Source organism: Emydura macquarii, unplaced genomic scaffold, assembly GCF_026122565.2.
Source record: "Emydura macquarii macquarii isolate MOO-44397 ecotype Brisbane River unplaced genomic scaffold, CSIRO-AGI_Emac_v2 contig_2369, whole genome shotgun sequence".
Lineage (NCBI taxonomy): Eukaryota > Metazoa > Chordata > Testudines > Chelidae > Emydura > Emydura macquarii.
The window spans coordinates 3,407,413-3,430,324 of record NW_027132506.1 but is presented as its reverse complement, the minus strand read 5'-3'; the positions used below and the strand labels follow the sequence as shown (position 1 = coordinate 3,430,324).

At 41.7% G+C, this 22,912-nt stretch overlaps 1 protein-coding gene across 3 annotated transcripts in view; it reads right to left on the bottom strand.

Annotated features, from left to right (window-relative positions):
• The window catches only part of USP4 (ubiquitin specific peptidase 4), an 85,136-nt gene that overhangs the window by 29,430 nt on the left and 32,794 nt on the right, over positions 1–22,912 (bottom strand). For 2 of the 3 annotated variants that reach the window (XR_010922166.1, XM_067561258.1), the window contains exons 7-13: positions 22,512–22,655; positions 21,803–21,920; positions 20,313–20,486; positions 17,662–17,820; positions 13,502–13,726; positions 4,515–4,598; positions 3,583–3,677 (exon numbers count right to left, since the gene is read on the bottom strand). Coding sequence is in view for 2 of the 3 variants with exons in the window: in XM_067561258.1 (XP_067417359.1) it covers positions 3,583–3,677; positions 4,515–4,598; positions 13,502–13,726; positions 17,662–17,820; positions 20,313–20,486; positions 21,803–21,920; positions 22,512–22,655 (999 nt within the window). In the remaining variant the exon portion in view is untranslated. The remainder of the gene's footprint in view (positions 1–3,582; positions 3,678–4,514; positions 4,599–13,501; positions 13,727–17,661; positions 17,821–20,312; positions 20,487–21,802; positions 21,921–22,511; positions 22,656–22,912) is intronic. The other variant, XM_067561259.1, reaches the window with a different exon arrangement.

The following is a 22,912-nucleotide window of genomic DNA, read 5'->3' as shown; positions in this document are numbered from 1 at the left end:
AAATTGCTGGCAATGCGCAGCCTAGGGACCCTACCATCCTTGTTTCCATGCATGAGGATCTTCCCTGTAAATGTCAAAAACAGGTTCCTACACAGATACATAAAAGAGACCCCACACAGAGATAGAGACTGACTGGAAGGCTCCCTTATGCTCCTCAATATCCTCTCAATGGGGGTAGGGGAAAGGCACCAGCAGAAAAGAGTGGAGAGTCCTGTGGTACTGGAGGCTGATGGTAATCTGGGGATCAAGGCCTAGGTACCAAGTCACATGAGCAGGGCAGATTCCAGTTCATCTATGACAGACAAGTCCCTAGAGTACATGAATTCTTGCGGTACCAAATAGGGGACCAGTACCTATGTGGCCAAAGTAGATGGTACCACTGAATGGGAGTGTACCATCACAGGGGCTCATGGTGTCTGGTGCGATGGTTTGCCTGGTATTGAGAATGCCTACTGGGTAGGTACCAGTGGTGTGCTGTATCAGACGATTCCAGGTCTGGAGTGCTTATCCTTGCCCTTCTTGTCTCATAGATGGTACCAAGGCCCTTTCTGAGCCCCTTTTTCTCTTTAGAGCTCTGGGACTTTCTGGCTCCTCCGGAACCGAAGGGGTTTTTCACCTCTATGGTACCAAGCCAAGATGTCGAGGCTTCCAAGACCGTAGATCCAGCAGGGAATCAGGAACTTTTAGGAGCTAGCTTTGTATGATGAAAGTCTAAGATCCTCCTCTTCGAAGCTTTCCCTGAGGCCTCCATTGCCTTCCCCTTCTGTGCGGATGTTGAAGAGGTGCTGGAGTTGCCTGGATACAGGCGTACTGTAGAGGTCTCCTGATCTGACTCAGAAGTGGATTGAAGGGAGCGCACTCTCATCACCAGTCTCAGTTTAATCTCCCTGTTCTTCCTTGCCCTGGATTTGAAGGCCAGGCAGAAATTGCACTTCTAGGAGACATTGGACTCTCCCAAGAAACAGACACACTTGAAGTGGCTGCCACTAAATGACATAGCCTCTTGACAAGAAAGGCAAGGTCTGAAATCTGGCCAGACAGGCATGCCCAGCGAGGAGAATAAGGCTCCCTGGAGGAATGGGAGGGAGATAAGAAAAGTCAATCCTTCACTACTTATATCTAACAACTAACCACATTAACTAATCCTAAACCAAAAACTATAGGTAAACTATACAAGAGAATAGCCAAGGCACACTCAAGGCAGACACGCTATCTCAGGTGACAGCAGTTGAGAAGTAACTGAAGGCAGTTGGCTCATGCAATCCTATAGAGCCTTGGTGTATGGCACAAGGATACGGAGAATGCATGCGCAGGGCAAAAAAACCACTGTTGATAGAAACATCTCCAGTCAAGGGCTTGAGAGGCCCATGCACATCTGAACTGGAGCACCCATAGGGATACTACTTGAAGCAGCAGCATAGCATTTAAGATTCCAAATACTCATTAACAGCTTATCACAAGACCACTCTTAGAATGGCTTCTTTTAAGTAACTGATTTAAATACTCCCTCCTGCCACAGGACTTAGTTAAGATTAGAGAGAGACGGTGGGTGAGGTAATATCTTTCTCTCACCAACAGAAGTTGGTTCAATAAGACAAGCTTTCGAGCACACAGAGCTCTTCCTCAGGGCTGGGAAAGGTACTCAGATGTCATGGCTAAATACAAGGTCGAACAGACAGTTTACTGTAAATAGTTAGCATATATTTTAAGGGACCATTCATGGTGAATGGTCCCTTAAACATGAAGTTGGTTCAATAACAGATATTACTTCACCCACCTTGTCTCTAATATTCTGGGACTGACATGGCTACAACATTACTCCATACAACAATTAGTTAAGATTACTCACTTTGCCCATTTATAAACAGTTTAGCTTATCCATAATAAACCAGACAGAACCCACTTACCCTTAGACAAAAGTCCTTTGCCATGTATAAACTTTTTCAGTTACCTATGATCCATAGAGAGGACTCCATACTGATTTTGAGAATAATGCACCTTGGTTGTAGTTTACCTAGATAAAAGTGTCCCATCCAAGTGCAGACCCACTGTCAAACGTGTAATCTCAATTACAAGCTCTCCACAGAGTCATACAGAAGCAAATGTTACTGAAATAACTGCTGCTTATTGTTTTGTTTTTATTTTCCTTTCTTTAATAAGGAAATAGTAATAGTCAATAACTGCAATTGTTTTGCTTGTCTTCAATCGTGGTGTCCCCTAAGGTAGTGATTTTCAACCTCTCTTCCATTTGACGCTCCTTTTGGAAATTTCAAATGGAGGTGCAGACCTCTTTGGAAACCTATTGTCTGTATATACAGTTGAATTCTGTTCAGAGAGTTTTCAAACTCGTCTTTTGTGGACCCTTTAGTCATAACCTGTGGTCCACAGGCTGAGAATCATTGCCATAAGGCATAAAAAGGACCCTGTGTGACTAAAACAGTCAGTGGGAGTGATATCCCTGAGTTGGTATTGAGACATAATTATTAAGATTTGGCCTACTATTTCTTGTTTCTCTACACTACACATTTTAGTAATTTGGGCGATTATATTACTTGGCATTGAACAATTTAAGACACCCTTTCTACCCCACAACACTTCAAACACAGGGAACAGACTACACAGAATCCAAATGCTCTTCCAAATTATTATAACTTGTCCCACAATGACCAAGTCCACAATAACAGCTGCAGGAAATGAACGAGATACTGAGAGCTTTTCGGAAACTCTGGTATTACTGCTCAGCGACACTGCCACAGCAACTAGAGTGACAGGACAGCACAAGCGCAATCATCCCTGAATGACAGGTATCAGCTGCTTCACACCAAACGAACACGACTTCACACCAAACGCAACAAAACAGCTTTCTAAAACAAAACCTCAGACTAGAACACGTGTTTAGACAGAGAGGAAGAATAGTTTTGCGGTTAAGGAATTGGATCCAGCCTCAAGGACTGTAGGCTTACTTCCCAAGTCCGTCTCACACTTCCTATGTGACCTTGGGTAAGTCTCTCTCTCTCTCTCTGCCTCAATTCCTCATCTATAAAATGGGGATAATAATGCTTCTTTTTTCCCACTCTTTGTCTATGTAGACTGTAACCTTCCTTGGGCAGGGACCGTCTCTTACAATGTGTATGTACAGCACCCAGCACACTGGAACCCCAAACTCTGTTCAAGCCTCTAGGCACTACAGCAATACAGATAAATAACAGAAGATCAAAAGAAGTTGGCAGCATCCCTATAAATTATAGAACATATGCACAAAATGACTAGAAAATAATCACTCAGACTTAAGAGCGCCTCAGAATAGGGACCTTGACTTTCCTTATGTTAGGAAAGTACTTAGCCCACTGTGTGTGCACTACTGGAAATAAAGCACATCTACATGCATGAGAGGTGCCCCTAGACTGCCCAGCTAACACCTAGTTAAAGGAATAGGGCCAAAAAGCAGAAGCTACATGAAGGATAACCTACAGGCAGGCTGGGGGTTGGAAAACATTTCAGCTTTTATGGAAAGAAGCCAAAAATCTCATTTCACAGAACAGTCTTCTTAACATTGCACTTTCCAACGAGCTGGTTACTCACACAAAGATGTTGTCTTTTGGCATGATATGACTTAAACCTTCATCCATTTGGAAAATTTTGTGGAATCGGTGATTATAAACATCTGTCACCACCATCTAAAAGAGCAAAGTTGGAGACTGTTAGACACGCTAAAATAATTTACAACTCTAGAAACAGTTCCTTAATTTTCCTTTCTCAGATATTTTTAATGTACGCATCACCCAAGTGTTGATGGAGCCTCTCTAGTGACACCTGATGGCTGATCAGACATACTATTAACTGAGCCTTATCAGACCAATGAGGCAGGGAATATCAATTGGGCCTGATTTTTCAGAGGGAATGAGTGTCTGCAGCTCCCATTGGCTTCAAGTTAGCCCCAGTGACCATTGTCCTGTGGAAATGATATCATACATCCCAGTGCATCAAGGCCCAACAGGCTGGGATGTCAGCCAGAGATAAATGAACACTTACAACTAGAAAAGGAACTCAGCTGATCTTCTGAACTGACATGAGGTAACAAGTTATATATACAAGGGATTCCAGAGAACTTTCCACCAATCACAGGCTTCAAGCCTCAGATTTTAATGGGCAATAAAACCATTCATATATTGCTACTAAGGAAGTTTCAAAGGAATAGATAACCCCAAAGAGGAGGAGTTGAAATGGTGGTGGCAGTAATTTCTCTGTTCTTTCCCTCACTCCGCTTTTAAAAACCATTATTACTGCCATTACTGTAACGAAGGTGTCAAAGTGAACAGGGCCTGCCTCGGTCATGGCTTTCAGTTTAGAATTCAGACAAGCAAGGACTGATGTATCAGTCCAGCTGGTTAAAGCTTTGTTACTATTTTGCTCCTCTTTGCTTATTGCCCATTTCAAAGTTTTTCAAATAATAAAATACTTGAAAAAGAAAGAACACATTTATTAGCAAATTTATTGTGCGCGCTTGGCCTTACATTTTCTGCAGGGATCCTGGAGAGTTTGGAGAGAGCTTCACACAGGTCAGATACAGCCCCCATCATTGGCACAACTACCCGATACTGGAAACAAGAAGAGTATTAAGTTTACAGTAGGCAAAATAAATCTAAGCATGGAGCAGAATGTTAGCAAATGGAAGCTGACCATTAGTTTGTCCTGACACCATAAAGGCAGAGAATGCTATTGAGAATAGGGTTTCCAGTCACACTTGGCTGTCTTAGACAGCTACAGCACAGATAACAGAATTTAACCCAGCAATTCTTCTGTCCAGCCCAATAACTTGAGGTGGAACTAGTCTTTTAGAAAGATAGCCAATATTGATTTAAAGCGATGGAACAATTCACCACACTAAAAAGCTGTTCTAATGGCTAAATATCCTTACTGTTAAAAAAAAATCTGTGCCTTATGGGGAGACTGAATTGCTTCCATGTCCAGTCACTGAATCTTGCAATTAACACTGCAAACGGTACTGTCCTAGAGAAACTCCCCCAGCAGATTTTGACCTTCTGCACCTAAACCAAGCACCAGGAAAGGAGGAAGCTATGGTCAGATGAGATATAGCAGAAATCCACCCAGTGTAAATTGGAGTTAACCAGTGTGTCTTCCTCGAAATCATTACTCCAAAACTATGTAGCTCCGATAAGGACATCACCTGGGTATTAGCTAAAAGCAGATTTCCTGTGGCCACTGGGAATACCTTGCAGAGAGGAATAAATATTTTCTGAACACTAGAAGGGACAAGTTAAGACTAATTCACGGAATCAAACTCTCCCTCCACTTCCGCTCAAGGCTTTCCAGCAGTCTCCATCTTCCTCATCCCAGGACTGGTAGGATCTCCAAGCATGAACTAACCCCTCTGGAGCCAAACACTACCAAAGCCTACCAGCATCAGGTCCTGCAGCCCACCATGGCTTTCTGCCAGTGAGTGTCTCTCCCCAGCCACCATATGAAGTGGGTTTTCTGTACAAAAAAATTTTATTCAGCTCATCCAACAGCTTGTCCCCTGCCCATTTCCTGATGCCTGCTCCAAGGGACAAGTCAACATACACCATGCTGGTGACGTAACAAAGGAAAGTCACTTACCAGAAACTGTCACTCAAGAGCCTCCTCTGTGCCAGCAGCCACACTTGTGGCACTTAAGGCCCCTCCCACCCAGCATCAAGCTTCAGAACCCACTTCAAAAGCAGTGTGGTCAGGAAATGCCCACCCTTTCCTGGTCCCAAATGTTCTGTAAGGGAGCACACTAGCCCAATCCCCTTCATTCCTGCTTCTGAACTGCAGAGACCCATTTACATGGAGAACTCCGATGTAAAAGGGAAAACAAAGGTATTGTGAATGGGTAAAGGCAATGCTCGAAGAACAGTTACTAATGAGCTGCCTTTCTTCTTTGAGGGCTTCTGAGCATTCCCAACCAGGGAAGCAATGAGCAGCACTGCCCATATGGAATGTGGGATGAGGCATTTTAATGAATTAGGGACCCTAACACTGCCCTCCCAAACTGAGCACTGAAACAAGATGCTACATCTTACCTAGTGACAGCATGCACTGGACATAGATACAAGAGTGTCACACAGTGGTCCCTGCCAGCTTCTCTGAATCTGGGAATCCTGCTGAACACCTACTACTATAGTCCTTGAATATACTGTGTCTAGGCCTGCAGAGCAACACAGTCATCAGCGTAACCGTACCTGCATAACCATACCTGAAGGTTGCCACAGTTCATTCATCAGGGCAGGCACTGACAATAATATCAGCAAATGTTAAAGGGCTCTCGGGTGTCAAACAAGACCTTCTAGCTAAAATGTGCCCAGACTATAATTGCCAGGTGTTATGCCTCCAGGAGAGATATAGAGGGATTAATCATCACCACTGGATATCTGGGATGAATTTGGCCATTTGAAGACCACACAAGCAATATGGCTGTGCCATTTTTGTCTAACCTGATCAACACATCAACGATTGATAATAATGACACTGAAGTCCGACTGTAGACACCGGTGGCATTTCCACCATGTCTATCTATAAACTGCCATGCAACAATCCAAGTTCACTAGCCCACATAACCTTGAACATGACAAAAAGTGGATGATCACAGGTGACTTTAACCATCACAATGTCAAATGGGGCTATAGCGTAACTGATGAAAATGGTGAACTAGTTGAATCGTGGGCAAATGCACACCACCTGAGCTTAATTCACAATCCTAAACTCGCCAGTTCTTTCAACAGCAGCTGATGGAAATGGGGCTACAACTCTGACCTGGCATTTGTCAGCAACCACATAATGGCCCATATAACAAACTTGGTTTGGGCCCAATTCCACATTCACAGCACCAACCCATCACCATCCAGATCAGTGCAGCCATAATGCTGAACTCAGCACCATTCTGGTGCTACTTTCCTTTTAAGAAAGTGAAATGGAAGATCTTCTCCAATGACCTAGATGCCATTGTAAGAAATACTGAACCAATACCAGAAAATTATGACCAGTTTGTCAGTGCGACGTGCACTGTCTCGAAGAAGCATATTCCACAATGCTGGAGAACAAATTATATGCCAGGACCAACATCCAAATTATCAAATCAGTACGCAAAATACAAGCAGAAGTTCCATGCAGACCCATTCACTGAGGGTACTATCACCGCTGGTGAAGAATTTGTCTCTGTACTGAAGTAGGAAAAATAGAATTCAGAACAGAATCTCACTGAGAGCATGGACATGCCCTACAGCAGTAAGAAGCATGGATGACCATCTGGAAGCTTAATCACCCAAGGAAGGCAGAGCAACACTACGACATTACTGCAGACAAGGTCACACAACAACTCCTAGATATCGGCCGGGCACTGAACAAACAGCCCAAGATATGGCTTAAGTGGCAAGAAGAGCCAGGAGACTTAAAATTTTAGAGCACAGTATGCAACGACCAAATTAAGCTCCAGAATGGCAAAACCGACAGTCTAGATGACATTTATGACCATATAAAACACTCTGGACTAGCAATAAAAAAAATGGTTATTCAAGTTGTTTAAAACATGCTCAACCACATACAAAGTACCCAAGATCTGGCAATGAACACATGTTGTGGCACTCTCAAAGCTGGGGAAGGATGCAACAGAAATCGAAGAACTTCAGGTTTGTGTCATCTTAAACTGTACGAGCATCTCATCCTAAAACACCTATCACCACTCACTGAAAAGCATCTAATCACATAGCAAGCTAGATTCTATCTAGGCAAGTCAGTTATCGGTCAAGTGCTGAACATCACTCAATACATCAAAGATAGCTCTGAAAAAGGTGTGGTAACAGGTGCAGTGTTTGTCAGTTTACCAGCAGTATATGACAATGAATTATTGAAGGCTCCTCACTAAAATATACAACATGACGAAAGATCACCACCCTGAACGATTGATACAATTGCTATTAGAGAACCGATATTTATATATCAAACTATGCAGGAAGCAGAGACAATGGCAACAGAACAGCCTACGACAAGGGCGCATACTCTCACCAATACTCAACATTTACACAAAATGATCAACCCATCCATCTCAGCACAAGGGATTTTATTTATGCCAACAATCCATGCGTCACTGCCCACACCAAGGATTTCGCCCACATTGAAGCTATGTTAACGTCGGTGCTGTTTGAGTTCTCCATTTATTACACCAACAACCAACTGCATGCCAAGCCAGTCAAAACACAAATGAGTCTCTTCCATCTTCAGAATCATGAGGTCAGTAGACAACCCAATATCACCTGGAATGGGGTATCCCTTGCTCGCTGCTGGAATCCTTTCTGCCTGGGAGACAGGCGATCACATCTCTCCTTCAAAGTACGTGTGGAGAAGACAAATCAAAGTTTGCACCCAGAACAAACTCAGAAAATCTGCAAATTCAAAATGGGGAACCAACCCACTAAGAGCCACTCACTTGCACTTTACTATTTGATGGCCAAATGCGTATGCCAGTGTAGGAAAGATTGGCTCATGCAAAGAAGCTGGACCCCATCCTGAATGACAGGACAGACTGCTACATCACAAAATGTCTAAAACCAACAAGTGAGAACTGCCTTTATGTACTTGCCAGAACCACTTCACTGCATATCAGGAGAGCAGTCAGAAGCAAAATGGAAAAATTATATTGAGGCAACAATACATTTAGATTGAGGCAGTCAGCCACCTGGAATAACAGAAAAGCTTTCTAGTGGCAACGGAACTGCTTAAAAAAACCCTCACTGACAGCTACTCATTTGGAAGAGTGGTACACACAGATCAAAACACTCAACGAGGACATCAAAATGCACACTGAAGATGCTGAATGCCTTCCAACAGGTGCGGAGAAGGACTAGTCAACCTGAAGATGTTTAAGTTACCTCTAGTCCAAACAAGAGTTGACAGGTCAAGTCAACACGCAGAAGAGGGGCTATTCCAATGACCCCGACATATGAGACTGTGGTTAAACACAAACCATGGAGCATCTGTTGGTCTGCCAGCTCCTGGAGGAACTGTGCACCACAAAAGATCTTGCCAGGGCTACAGACCAGGCCATATCACTGGAAAACCCTATGTCTGTGGTGGAAGGACAAGAGAGCTAGTAGTTACATTAATGCAAACCTTTTAGAACACACCAGCAAGGTCTACATGGGGCAATTAGAGTACAACACATTAGAGCACGTTACAAATCACATGCCTGTAACGTGCTTTGCCACGCAGCATAGAAAAGCCCTAACGTGAACTACAAAGTTGGACTGTGTTGCAATATGACCTGTCTCATTTTGATTTCTTGCTTTTAATAGGTGGTAACAAAACTTGAATTTAGTTTACTAGATGGGTGGTGTTTGAGTCCTCTGACTTGAGGCATACACCAAATGCTAATTAATTTGGGTTTCTTCGGGGGTGAGGGAAGGGGGGAAGAATCAACCTTCTGATAAAAGTTAAGTTTAAGATTTGAATTAGCTTCGGCTCCTGGCATAAAATCTGTGGGAAAACACTGGGAGGTATAAGTACTGACTGAGATGGTCTGGGTAAATGTACAGCATTAACTGCGTAAGTGGCAAAAAAGGCAGGAAGCTTTTTCCATCTTTACCCATACCAAAGAAGTGGTAGGAGCTGGTTCATTTTTATACATCTTAAAAACATTTAAACAGCAACAGTTTTAAGTTTTGTTTTAGCTACAAATGAAATGAGTTGTAAGTTCTCAAGCTGTTAAACCTTTTAGATGTTTAATTAAATATTACAAAAATTATAGATCTGCATTACATAATTGCACAATTACATAAGATGTGCAAACCCCAATTTCGGAACAAGAATTAGCAAACCTTAAAATATAACTAAGTACTTCTCCCTACTTTAGTTTAAGCATATAAAAGAAAATGATGTTTTTGTCTGTAATTGTGGTTTATGAACACATGTCCAATCTTAGGCAGAACTGATTCAAAAAGGAGAAAAATTATGCAATGACAATTGGACCTACAAACTTATCCAAATGTGAGCTCACCTGTAAAAAGTATGTACAAGTTTGTAAGACATTACAACAACCTCCAACAACAGATGCTGATGGGAAAAATTTACAAGAGGGAGACAAAACAATAATCAAAAACTAAAAGGCCAAATTGATATGATTCAAGGACATTGTTGAAATAATGATTGTTAAAAACAGGAGATGTGGAGCTGGAAGTTAATGAGCCAAAATCAGTATATGTTGGATACAAGGTCTAATTGGTGGACAAAATAACAAAGGGATGGACTATTCCACCCATCACTCCCTTTCTGGGTCCTTAAAAGAAAGATTTTGTGGGGAAAGTATGAAAGAAGAAAGAGAAAAACAGATTGAAAAGACAGACTACTAGAGCAAGCATCACCATCTTGGCTGCCACTTGCACTGTCTGTCTCCTGGGATCCCAAACCTTCTTTGTCCTAATCCTGAGGGATGTCCCAACCAGCTCTGGCCAGAGAGGGGGACCCAGATGGCACCACCATCCCTACCAGCTCCAGCTGAATCCCAATCACAACCTGAGATGAAACAGGATCTGACTTAACAGCAGAAGCTCCAGCCTCTCTCAACTAACTTCTTCTCTTTTCCCCAAAAGGACAGTTACCACCATCTTTAATGCCAGTAAGACAGTGGTTCGCAAACTGGAGTTTGCAGATCCCAGGAGGTCCTTTGAGACTGCACAAGGGGGCCACAAAATATTATGAAAAAATAAAAAAAATAATCTCACTGCACATCTGCATATGTCAACCGTCACACCAAGGACAGGCTCTGCAGTAAAAAGCAGGCACACCCATATCAGATATCTGTAAGTACTCTTTCTTAAAGCATTACTAACAGGACATGTGTACTTCATATAAACATGTACTTTTGCAGCATATGACGAAGTGGGTTGCAACTCACGAAAGCTTATGCCTACAGAAATTATATTTGTTAGTCTTTAAAGTGCTACAGGACTCTTTTTTTTTTTTTGGTCAATCAGTTTCTCAGTTGGTGGTCTGTGATTAACATTGCCTTTGAAAAGCAGTCCATCAACAAAAGAATTTTGAGACTGTCCATCTAATAGACTGTCAAACAAAGGGGTTTTTCCCTTCTAAAAACTCTATGCTCTAACCTCTCTCCAGCAAAAGGAGAAGGGAACAAGGGATGTTAAAAGGAAAGCCTTATTTACTACTTTATATTTCAAATGCTTTCACTGTTTTCCTTCTTTTCTGTATTTTTATTAAAAGGTCAAAAAGGATTTTTAAAGGGTCTATTTGCCATGGTGTTAAACAGGCAGAGATCTCTGTATTCCAAACCCTAGACCTCATTTAACATTATTTAATGTTGGACATTGACTATGTTATGTTAACACCTTTAGCCCACTTATTCCATTAAAATTAATATAACAGTGAAACTATTCAGTGTTGCAGTGATCATATGGACCTCAAGAAATACTGAATAATCTCAGTTGGAGCTGCCTTCAGCATAGTAATAATCTGAAAAATACTGAGGAAACGTCTCTTTGGTAAGAAAGCTTTCCCCGGAGCAGTATCCAAAACAGCTCTGATGAATGTGATCCTGTGGGAAGGGATATGGGTTGATTTTTCCTAGGTGATTTGGAGGCCCAAGCTGTGGAACAAATGGCAAACATGGACTATGGAGTCTTATCTCCTGCTACAACCTGGCTCTTATGAACCAATTGTCTATGTATGGAAAGGTTCCAGTCCAAGCACAGCCTCAGCGTCGGAGGGAATCCAGAGAACTCAACTAAACATTAGGGACATATTGCTTAAACCGTAACGACTAGAAAAGTATGGAACAGGGCATTAAGCCCACCAGCACAGCAGTAGTCAGACACACAGCAGAAGAAATGAAGTGCACTCCCTTCTATGACTGGGTGCTGAATGTTTGAAAACCACAGAGCATGTACACACCCGCTCCAGACACTGTTTTGAAGAGGGCTCTGTGAGCTTGTCAGTAGGGAGTGTTATTCCACAACAAACAGAAGCTCTCAAAGAGGAACACAGGAATTGCCACCAGTGGATTGTCTAATCCAGTATCCTGTCTCAGATAGAGACTAATACCAGATGCTTCAGAGAAAGATGCAAGAATCCTTGTAGTGATTAATTACTTAACAGGTCCATACAGTAAGATTCCATGTGACCCTACAGGCTGCCTTGTTCATTTATATCCGGTATTTTTATTTTGACTTTATCTGTGTATTGTTCCAATTACCCATAAAAATTGTCTAATCCTTTCCTAAATCCTGCTAAGTTTTTGGCCTCAATGTTATCCAATGGTGATGAATTCCACAAGTTAATTAGGTGTCACAAAGTACTGGCTTTTATCAGTTTTAAATGCATCTTTCAATTTCATTGAATGTCCACTTTGTTCGTTTGGGAATGCATAAAAACAAACATCTAATTTACCCTATGCAGCCATTTGTTATTTTATATATCTCTATTAGGTCTCCTCCTATTAACCACCTCTCTAACTGAATAGTCTGTCATTTCAAATTCTACTCATACAGAACTGTTTCCAGGCCGCTAATAATTTTGTTAACTGTCTCTGAATCGGTTCTATTTCTGTTATCTCTTTTTTGAGATGGGTGACCAGAAGTGAACACAGTATTCCAGATGAATGCGTGTCACTGATTCTTAATGATCTAATATTTCCAGAATTATTTTCCATCCCTTTCTATCTAAATCTCAACTATGTTTGCTTTTTTGACTGACCAGTGAGCAGAGGTTTGAGTCTACAATAATGCTTAGGTCTTTTTCATTTAAAAAGCACAGCAAAATAGGAGTAGTTTAAATTATGGCTGCCAATGCACATTGCTTTTTTTTGTCAACATTTAATTTCATCTGATATTACGTTGCCCATTCTTTTCACTTCCTTTGATCCTTCTGAAGCTTCTCAGTCTTTTGCAGCCTTACCTATGTAATTTTGTACCATCTGCAATTTTTGCCACCTAATTGTCCACCCCCATTTCCAGATCAGATAAACCCAACTGGCCATACAGCTGGCACATAAAGGGGTCAACTCATTCCTGAGTTTCCGCAAACAGGATATTTTCTAAATTCTTATTTCTGCTTGGGTTCCAGAGGTCCTCTTAGAACCCTATACGCTCAAGAGATGTTTCAGCCTAGCACTTCCCAAAGCACCAGAGGCAGGCAGGGCTGGATGCGACTGCACCTCAAATGTGTCATTGCTTGTGCTCTCCAATATATTTTATCACATCTACCCTCGTTGCCTCAGTGGCAAATAAGCTTCCTGCAGCCCCCATCATCCCAGTCACTCAAACAGATTTTTTCCAAAACACTTTGGATTTTGCGTGCTCAAGTCCCAAAAATTTTTAAGTGAGAATTTGGCATCCAAGTCCTTTGTGTGCCTGAAAATCTCAACCTTAATATTCAAATGGACAGGTTTTCCTGAACCGGTTTGCAGCTACTGTCTTTGGGGATGACTCACACCTACAAATGTCTTTTATTTTACCTGAGTAGGTCTACGCTGTGGGTCTGCAAAAACCAGAGAAACATCCATGGAACGATCTTTCTTCAATGGCAGTGGAAGAGTTAAATAACAGAAAGGGTCAAAAGTCACAGAAACTTTAGAGCATTTGGGACAGACGAGGGTAGATTTGAAAAGGCCATGAAAAATATCCACAATGATCGAGTCATTTCTTAATCTATGGTTCTCCCAGGCTTCTTTCGCCACCACCTGTAGAAAGGAAATAAAATTAATTTGGACTCATACATTTCACTAGGAGTTTAAATACAGAGATATGAGACAAAAGGAACTCAGCAGATTTCTGACATTTGAAAAATAATATATCTAAGCAAGTCTGGAAACACGATCAATCTTCCTTGAACTCTGACCCCTTAACTGCCTACCATCCTCCCTTGGTAACCAGTGGTAGAGCCCTGCAGGCCCCATGTCAACACATCAAGTCTTCCCTGTTGCAGAAGGAAACAACATACACCTCACACTACCAGCCTGTTAGATTATAGGGAGAGGTCAGGCTTGTACTGCTACACATTGCCTCAGTGGTGGTTTTTTTTTTTTTTTTTTTGGGGGGGGGGGGGGGGAGAGAGGTTATGTGGGGAGTATCACATAGAACGGATTTACTGCCCAGAGTGGGGTAATCTTAAGACATGGAAGGTTATTCGCAAGATGTGCTTTCTGTCCACACAGAGAAGGGACAGGTTGTGGTCTCTAGCTTGTAAAAGCTCTCAGCTTATAAATGTTATGCAGAGTTTTCTGTGGAAGAGTGGAAAACTGTGGCCCATAGCCTAAAGTTAGATAGAAGATGACAATTCATAGACAAGGCCAGAAAGGATCACTGTGATCATCTAGTCTGACCTTTGAGGTTTTTAAGGTGAAGCCTGACAAAGCCCTAGCTGGGATGATTTAGTTGGGGTTGGACTAGATGCCCTCCTGAGGTCCCTTCCAACCGTAATCTTCTATGATTCTATGACCTAACACAAACAAGAGACTTCCCTGAATGAATTCCTGTTTGAACGAGAGCATAATCTTTCAGAACAAATCCAATCTTGATTTAAAAATCTCTAGTGATAGAGAACCCATTTGGGTAAATTGTTCCATTTGTTAATTATTCTCAATGTTAAAAATGTATGCTTTATTTCTAATCTGAAATTGTCTGGCTTCAACTTCCAGCCATCGCATCGTGTATACATTTCTCTGCTGGAGGGAAGCGCCCTGCATTACAGAATGCGTTCACTGTGTAGGTATGTACAGACTGATCAAATCACCCCTTCACTCTCTCTTTGTTAAACTACCAGATTGAGCTCCTCAAGAATCACTATAAAACACGTTTCCCTGATCCTTTAATCACCATTAAAGGTTCTTCTCTGAATTCTCTGCAATTTATCAACATCTTTCCTCAAATGTGGACACCAGAACTGGACAGAGTATTTACAGTAGTAGCTGCAACAGTGCCAAAAATACAGATTATATAATCTCTTTACTCCTATTCCCATTTTTTCATCCAAGGATTGCATTAGCCTTTTTGGCCACAGCTTTGCACTGGGAGCTCACATTCAGCTGATTATTCACCATGATTCTCAAATCTTTTTCCACAGTCACTGCATCCCAAGATAAAGTTCCCCATCCTTTAAGTATGGCCTGCATTCTTTGTTCCTTGATATATGGCTTAACATACAGCTATATTAAAATGTATAGTTTGTTTTCACCCTGATCACCAAACGACCCAGAACGCTCTGTCTGAGGGACCTGTCCTCTTCATTATTTAATAATTCCCCAATTTTTGGGTCATCTGCAAACTTAGTAAGTGATGATTTTACGTTGTCTTCCAGGTCACTGATTAAAATTTTAAACAGCAATGAGCCAAGAACCCCTCCCTACAGGACTCCACTAGAAACACATTTACTCAGTGCTGATTCTCCATTTACAGTTACATTTTGAGACTTATCAGTTAGCCAGTTTTCAATGCATTTAACACAGGTCATGTTAATTTTGTATTGTTTTTGTTTCTGAATCCAATGTCATATGGTACCAAGTAAAATGCTTTATAGAAGTCTAAGTAGATTACATTAGCACTATTACCTTTATCAACCACACTTGTAACCTCATCAAAAAGATATCAAGTTAGTTTGACAGAATCTATTTGCCATAAACCAATGTACATTGGCAATAATTATACCACACTCCTTTAACTGAGTTCCCATATCAGATACTACATTATCTTGCCCAAAAATCGACATCAGATGGATGGGCCTATAATTACTCGGGTCATCCCATTTATTCTTTTTCAATATTAACACATTAACTTTCTTCCCATCCTTTGAAACTTCTGCAGCATTCCAAGACATGTTTTTATAAAAAAAAAGACAAAAAAAGACCCAACCCAACATTAATGGTCCAGAGAGCTCCTCTGTCAGCTCTTTTAAAACTCTTGAGTGCAAGTTATTTGGACCTGCCAATTGAAAAACATCTAGTTTTAGAAGCTGTTATTAAATATCTTTCTTAGATAATGTTGGAATTGAAATTATTTTATCAATCATCGTCATCACCACTCCTCCGATACATTTACATTATTTGGCGTTTTCCTCAGTGATGAAGCATAAGGGGGTTGAACTAAAGGAAATCTGTAGGGAGTAATCACAAAGCTATCTGAAGTGGGTTTCTGTAAATTCTCGCCCTTTTGAGGATCTCTAAATCTACCGGGTATTTGCCTCAGTCTGGAAGCTCTTCTTGGTTTGGCACGCTTTACCTATGGTACAGTACCATATGCACTATCAACACCGTATAAAGAATTAGGTGGCTGAGATGAGATCCGAGTTATCTCAAACAGCAGGGACCAGGACCATGAAGGAAAGATAGGGCATAAATGCTCAGAGCATCTCCTTAAATTGAAGAAAAGTGGAAGTGTTTGGACAAAAGGCAAAGGCCCCCTCTTCTTCACAGGATTCTAGGGAGTTCCTTATACACACAATAAAAAGCAGATTTATGTGGCATCTTGGAGAAAAGGGAAATTATGCCATCAATTTTGTGTTGCGACATAATCACATTCACTGCATCATGTGCACACACAATACAAAAAAGTAATTTATTAAATTCTGTCCTCCAACCCTACATATGGGATGACAGTCAAGTGATAAATTGCAGACATATGGGATAACACAATTTATCATTCACCTTTGACTTTATTAGCAGCATTCTACTCATTAATCTACTTCTATTGAGACTTCTAACACTCCAAGAGTCAGAGCAGCTTTACATAACCAGCTTGGTTTTTCAGATTAAAGAAATTCCTCTCTGGCAGGGTTTTTCTTTCCACTGCTCCCACCAACAATACACTGTCAGGGCCCACGATGGATGAGCAATATTCAGTCCAAGACCAGTGATTGATTCCAAGACATTGGACGTATTAGGGCTAGAAAGTAGTAGTTTACACTGTTAAAACATGGTAACGCCCCTTCTTTCCAATTGGTTCCTAGCAATGGTATACTGTGAGATATGGAATCTGATTGTGTGTGGAATAACTATGTTAGGTAACTTAAAGAGGTTTCCTAAATGTTTGTTCTATTTTCCAATTCCTCCAAGCCCTGTACAGTGTTAGATAGTAGAAGTGGTAGTAATAATCTATCATGCCTAGAGGTCTCCATCTAAAGTAAGTCACTTCACTCCTCATTGTCTCATGTATAAAGTGGGAATAATGCTTCCACACCTTGCAGGATGTTGTGCGGATACATGTTTGTGAAGTGTTTGGATACCATGGTGAAAGGGGACAGGCAAGTAGCTAGACAGACAAGTGGAAAAGGAGCCTCTGACAGGAAGATTGCATTGGAGAACTGGGATGCCTTGTTGGAAGAAAAACCCCATAGGACCCCAAATCCCTTGTCCATCCCAGCACACCCAACACCCATTATAGCAGCAGGAAGAGAAGACAAGTAGTCTTGTGGAAGTGAAATGCAGGTTGGATATCTAAATGCTGGGGCTATAGCAAAACCACTGCAATGCCAAGGTGCAAACAGTAACTTAAGCACATTTACAGCTTTAACTATCATCTTCCTGGCTTTGGATAGCAGTTTAATAAAGACTATTCATGCTGTTTCAATGCAGCTCAAGGCCTCCAGCTGAGCATAGGCTGCAACTTGGTCTAAGCACTGTACCGAATCAGGCCTGCCATTGGCATCCTTGAGCTCCAAGTAGGGCTTCTTCTTCACTCGGTTCAGATCCTCGTGCAAGCCATCTAAGAGGAATGCCAAGAGCTCCTGGGAATCTTGCTGCTGGTACCCTGAGAACTGAGGGGCAAAACGGCCGACCTGGGTCTAAAATTAAAACAGAACGGGACATTCTGGTCAGAGCAGAAGCATGCTTGTGTGTGTAAAAAGGAAAAAAGGAAAATCATCATGTCCTGACTTCTGCAGAATTCAGCAGCAAGAAGATGCTGACGTGTAGTGCTAACAACAATGAAACTGAAGGCAACATAAAGACGTCAGTACAAATTTCCTGGCCTATTTTAAAACTTTTCAATTAAGGGCATTTTTAAACACCAAAATGATGGGAATCTGGACTCCTTGATATTAAGCTCTGGGTCAAGAAACATCAACTACCAGCACCTGGAGTGCTTTACGAGTTACAGTTTGCTCTTCTAGGAACATAATTGCTACAGTAGATCAGACCAGTGGTCTATCTAGCCCAGGACCGTCTTACATCAGCCAGACACTTCAGAGAAAAATCCAAGAATCCTGCAGTGGATATTTATGGAATAACACGTCCATAAAGGAAATGTCTCCCTAACTCATCAGTTAGAGCAATGTTTCAGAAAGGGTGGCAGGTGCCCTACCTCCCACATGACATGAAGGATTAGCTGGGTTGTGTGGAGCAGACAGGCCCCAATTGTTCTCCAGTCTCACCTTTCAATAAAAATTTGTAAGAGTGATATTCTGGCCCCACTGAACTCAATAGCACAATTCCCAATGATTTCAGCAGAGCCAGAATTCTACCCTAAGTAACTCGCTGTTCTGATTTCAAACCAACTTTGAAGGCTGACAAGCATAACACCAAAGGTAACATCAGCCTGAGCTTATGCAGAAATTGAAACAGTTGCTCTGAGGTGTGAGCTTCCCCATTCAGTACACCAGGTGCTACCTCGTATGGTAAAGGCAATACTTTAATTGTCACCATTAATAATTTTCCTGCTCACCAAGACATAAGAAAGGATCACAGTGTAAAGATCCACAATTACTCAGCATGAGTGCTCATTCTGGTGTCAGGAACATGTGATCCCATTTATTTTTTTCACAAACTAGAAGGAGCCAAGCTTGAAGAGGCCAGGAAGGCATCTGAGCCCCACTTACGGGAAAACAAGCCAGAGGACTCCAGCAGAGCTCATGAGGGAGCGAAATTTTCTTAGAGAACAAGTTAATGTTCCCACTTAGCAGTAACAACTAAGTCAGATATTGTTAAGTAACAACATCATACATTTGAAAAGTAACGTTCTATTTCAGCTATTTAAAAAATAGTCAAAAAGTTTCTCAAATATCCACTATTCAATTCACATAACTCCTTAATGTAAAAAGTTAACATTTTAAAAAACTAAAAACAAAGGCTTCATTTGGAGACAGTTAAGGTGCTTCAGGATACATTTCACACCAAACCAAAAATCTTAGAAAAGGAAAGTTTCCTGCATTCCTTGCCACTTGTACATCACCTACAACACTGTCAATAACACAGACTCCACCATTCCGTAAGACTTACACATTCCACTTTCGACAGCACACACCCCCCAAAAGCAACTCACCCCAAATTTAAGCTCATGCTTTAGTGCAAAACCTTTACAGCAAACTCAGCCATTCTTGTTTCAACAGATTGGCTTAGTTAAGTGTCACACATTCCATACATTTGAGAAGTTATTCTACCTTAACATTGCTCAGGTCACTGTTAAGCTTGTTTGGGTGCCTTAACTGTGCGTTTCTATACTTTGACATCTGTGAATTTTTTTACGTTTAACCTTAACTCCAAGTTTCCTGGGTTTATAATGCTCATTTCTGGGATAACTGCAACATCCTTCTAATGTTTGCAGTGTTGCTGGAGCCGTGTTGGTTCCAAGATATCCGAGAGACAAAGTGGGTGAGGTAATACCTGTACTGGACCAACTTCTGCTGGTGAAAGAGACAAGCTAGTTAGTCAATAAAAGGTATTACCTCATCCACCTTGTCTCTGTCATATCCTTCTAGTGTTATTTTACACTTTGTACTCCAAATGAACATAAGATTTTTGCCTGGGAACATTTTCAAACACAACCAATCCTACAATATTCTTGGTCTGTATCACACTATGTTCCTTCATATGTTTTAGAATTCTGTTTTTAATTATAATTTCAACAAGTCCATCTAGCACTGAAGAAAGGCTCACTGGTCTGCAATTCCCAGGACCTTCCCTAGACTCTTTTAAAAAAAACAAAAACAAAAACAAAAAACTAAAAGGTAGGTCCAATATTTGATACCCTCCAGCCCTCTTGTATAATGGCTCATTTAAATGAAAATTTGTGTATTTTTGTTCACAGTTCAGCAGCTTTATTGTCAAGTCACATCACAATCTTTGGATATACATCCTGGGTATGTTGCTATGTGCTTTAACAGTTGTTGCAGCACCCTTCTGAGGCTCTGAATGTGCCTTATTTTTAAATATCTAGAATAGCACCGGGGCAATTTTTCATTGTATCGGTCACAACAGCAAAACCTATGGAAAGACATTACAACTTTAATTCTAACCGTGATTTCACTACCATCTTCCCTGAAAGAACGTGTCTACTTACTTTGAACATACGTGGTGCCACATGAGAGTGTCTCCCAGACCACATCTGTTTAATAAGCTCTGCATATGCCTCTGCAATTTCTCCTCTCATCCCCAGAGGATTGTCCTGATTTATTTCAGCCTCATATTTATCTTCCAGGAAATAGTCAGTCAGAGGTGGGGTGTTACTTAAACACTGAAATTAAAAAAAGCCATTTACAGCGCTCATGTCCTTGTCTAGGACAGCAAACCCATATAAGTAAGTAGTAATGCCACAGTCCAATTTTCATATCTGTGCATACAGACTAAAGCAATGACAAAAACTTTTTAAGAGTCTACAGAACTCTCACAATTTAGTACAGCAGAAGGCTCTTATTGAGATACAATCTGAGCAGTGCAACTCAGACAGCAAAGACCACATAAAAGGGTTCACGGTATTCAGGCTTCTCTTCCTAGTGGCAGCAGCAATCGCCTTAGCAAAGTGCTGAAGTAAAGATAGTCCCTTCGGTTCACAGCTTCAATTCATGTCACAGTTTAACCAAGAGTTATCTTCTCATCTACAATTTCTCCACCTCATCTCCAATCCCAGCACAAAGACACAGCACTTGGAGTGCCTAACAACCATAGCAAAGCTCGCCTTGCACACACTGCTTAGACAGGACACCTCGCTGTTTTCAAGAGTGTGTCTGTTAGAGGTTTTCCACCCCTTGAACTCCCACAGCTTGAAATGAGGCCTAAACAGGTATTATAGAATGGTGGCTGTCCACAGTGGAGTGGAGAACCCAGAAATGGAGCACTCTATCCCACATGACACTCTCCACCCGCCCACCACCCACCCCAATCCCTATTAGCATCTAATTCTGTAGCAATTTTACTCATTTGTGCTGAGATTAAGATGCACAGGTAGCCGACTCCTATAACACAGCAGAACATCTCTAACCTGCACTAATGTGCAAAGCACCAGTATTGTGCTGCTGTGCTCCCCACAAACCAACAGGGCAGGGAGGGGTGTGCGCCAACCGCTGGACCTGCCCCGCTCACTGAATCTCAACATTACCCATTTACACTTGGTCTTCCCTCCCCTGGTGCTAGGACACTTTCTGTGATCCAGTGGCTCTAGGAATCAGCATTGAGCAGGGTAGGGAGACCTTTAAGAAGCTACCCTCTTGCTCTCGACTCTGACCCTGGCGTGTGCCTGTGGCATGGAGTTCAGGTACAGAGAGGGAATGCAAGTGCTGAACATGGGGAAATCATGTGTATATTGTACCCATTAATGAGATGGAAATATCGTCAAAAGAAAATTGGCAAGGTTTAAAAACAAAAAAGAGGATCTTATCTTGAATCTGTGCCCCCAGTCACCTCTTCCCCATATGCAACCTATTTAGACTGGAAGCTCTTCAGGGCAGCAAAGTTCCTATGAAGTGCCTAGCACACTCGAAATGCGAGCAATTGACAGATATGCAGTGAATCCATGGGGGTAAGGAGTAAAGTGGATTCTTTTCATCCCTTTACCTGTAATGCAGAATTCATGAAGCAGGTGTTTCCCAGGTTACTGAGCCCACAGATGCCAGGCTGTGACTGGGAATGGGATTCCCTGCAGCTGTAGGAGTTGTAGGAGAAACCAGAGACTCTAGAAGAAGAAAACATTTTTTTAATCTAGATCATGCCAGTCCACATTTCACCCATCGCAGCAAAGTTTAGGATCTGCATCAATATTATTCTCGCTTACTGGTGCTTTTTCATATATTTCTGCTCCTCCGTACTTGTTAGTTTTGACATCTCATTTAACTCTGATTTCTGGTAGGTCTGATTTTTCCAGAAAGGATGCATCTTCTATCTCTATTCAGGCTGTTTTTCTTTGACCATTTACCTCTAGTACTTTCTGACACCATACTTTCCTCAAGCATATGGTGCGATACAGCCCTTTATTACATTATACGGACATATGCAGGTGAGCTACTACTTTACAACAGCTGATGAAAGTTTTTGGTCTCTGCCTGGTGAAGTGGCTATCGCAGCCAAAGAATGGGACACGGAACACCCGAAAGGGAGATTAAGGGCTGGAGTAAATGCTCGTTTTCCATGAGGTTGGGCTAGAGTGGAACAAGTGTTACTTTCAACAGCAGTTTGAAAACACAAGTGGCCAGGAGTAACAGTGAGGACACATCAGGCAGTCAGAGGAAGATGAGGAGGGAAAAGAAAGAAGCATTCCTGCTCTTACCCCCTGCCAAGGCTGGAGCTGGTCAGTCCATAGGCGTTATTGCTATCACCATTTGCAATGGCAGAAGAGGCAGACATTGAGGAATAAGAACTTACTGATGATGCTGACGTAGTAGTAAAATTTCTGCTAGTTGCAGTGCTTGATCTGGGAGAAAGGAAAGAAGCAGAAACAATGCTACCAGTTTTTGCAAGCCCCAGACTCTGGCACTCTAAAATAAAAATCACTTCTGATTGAGAATTTACAATCTTAACCTGTTAGTATGTGCATTTCCACAATGCTACTCTGGAATACTGCGTCAATCTAGGGCATCACAAGTGAAAGGCAGGAACAGGAAGCCCTTCGTGAGCAAGAATAGGCCCCAGATGGCATAAGTACAAGGAAGTTTGGACTGAGTGGGAAAT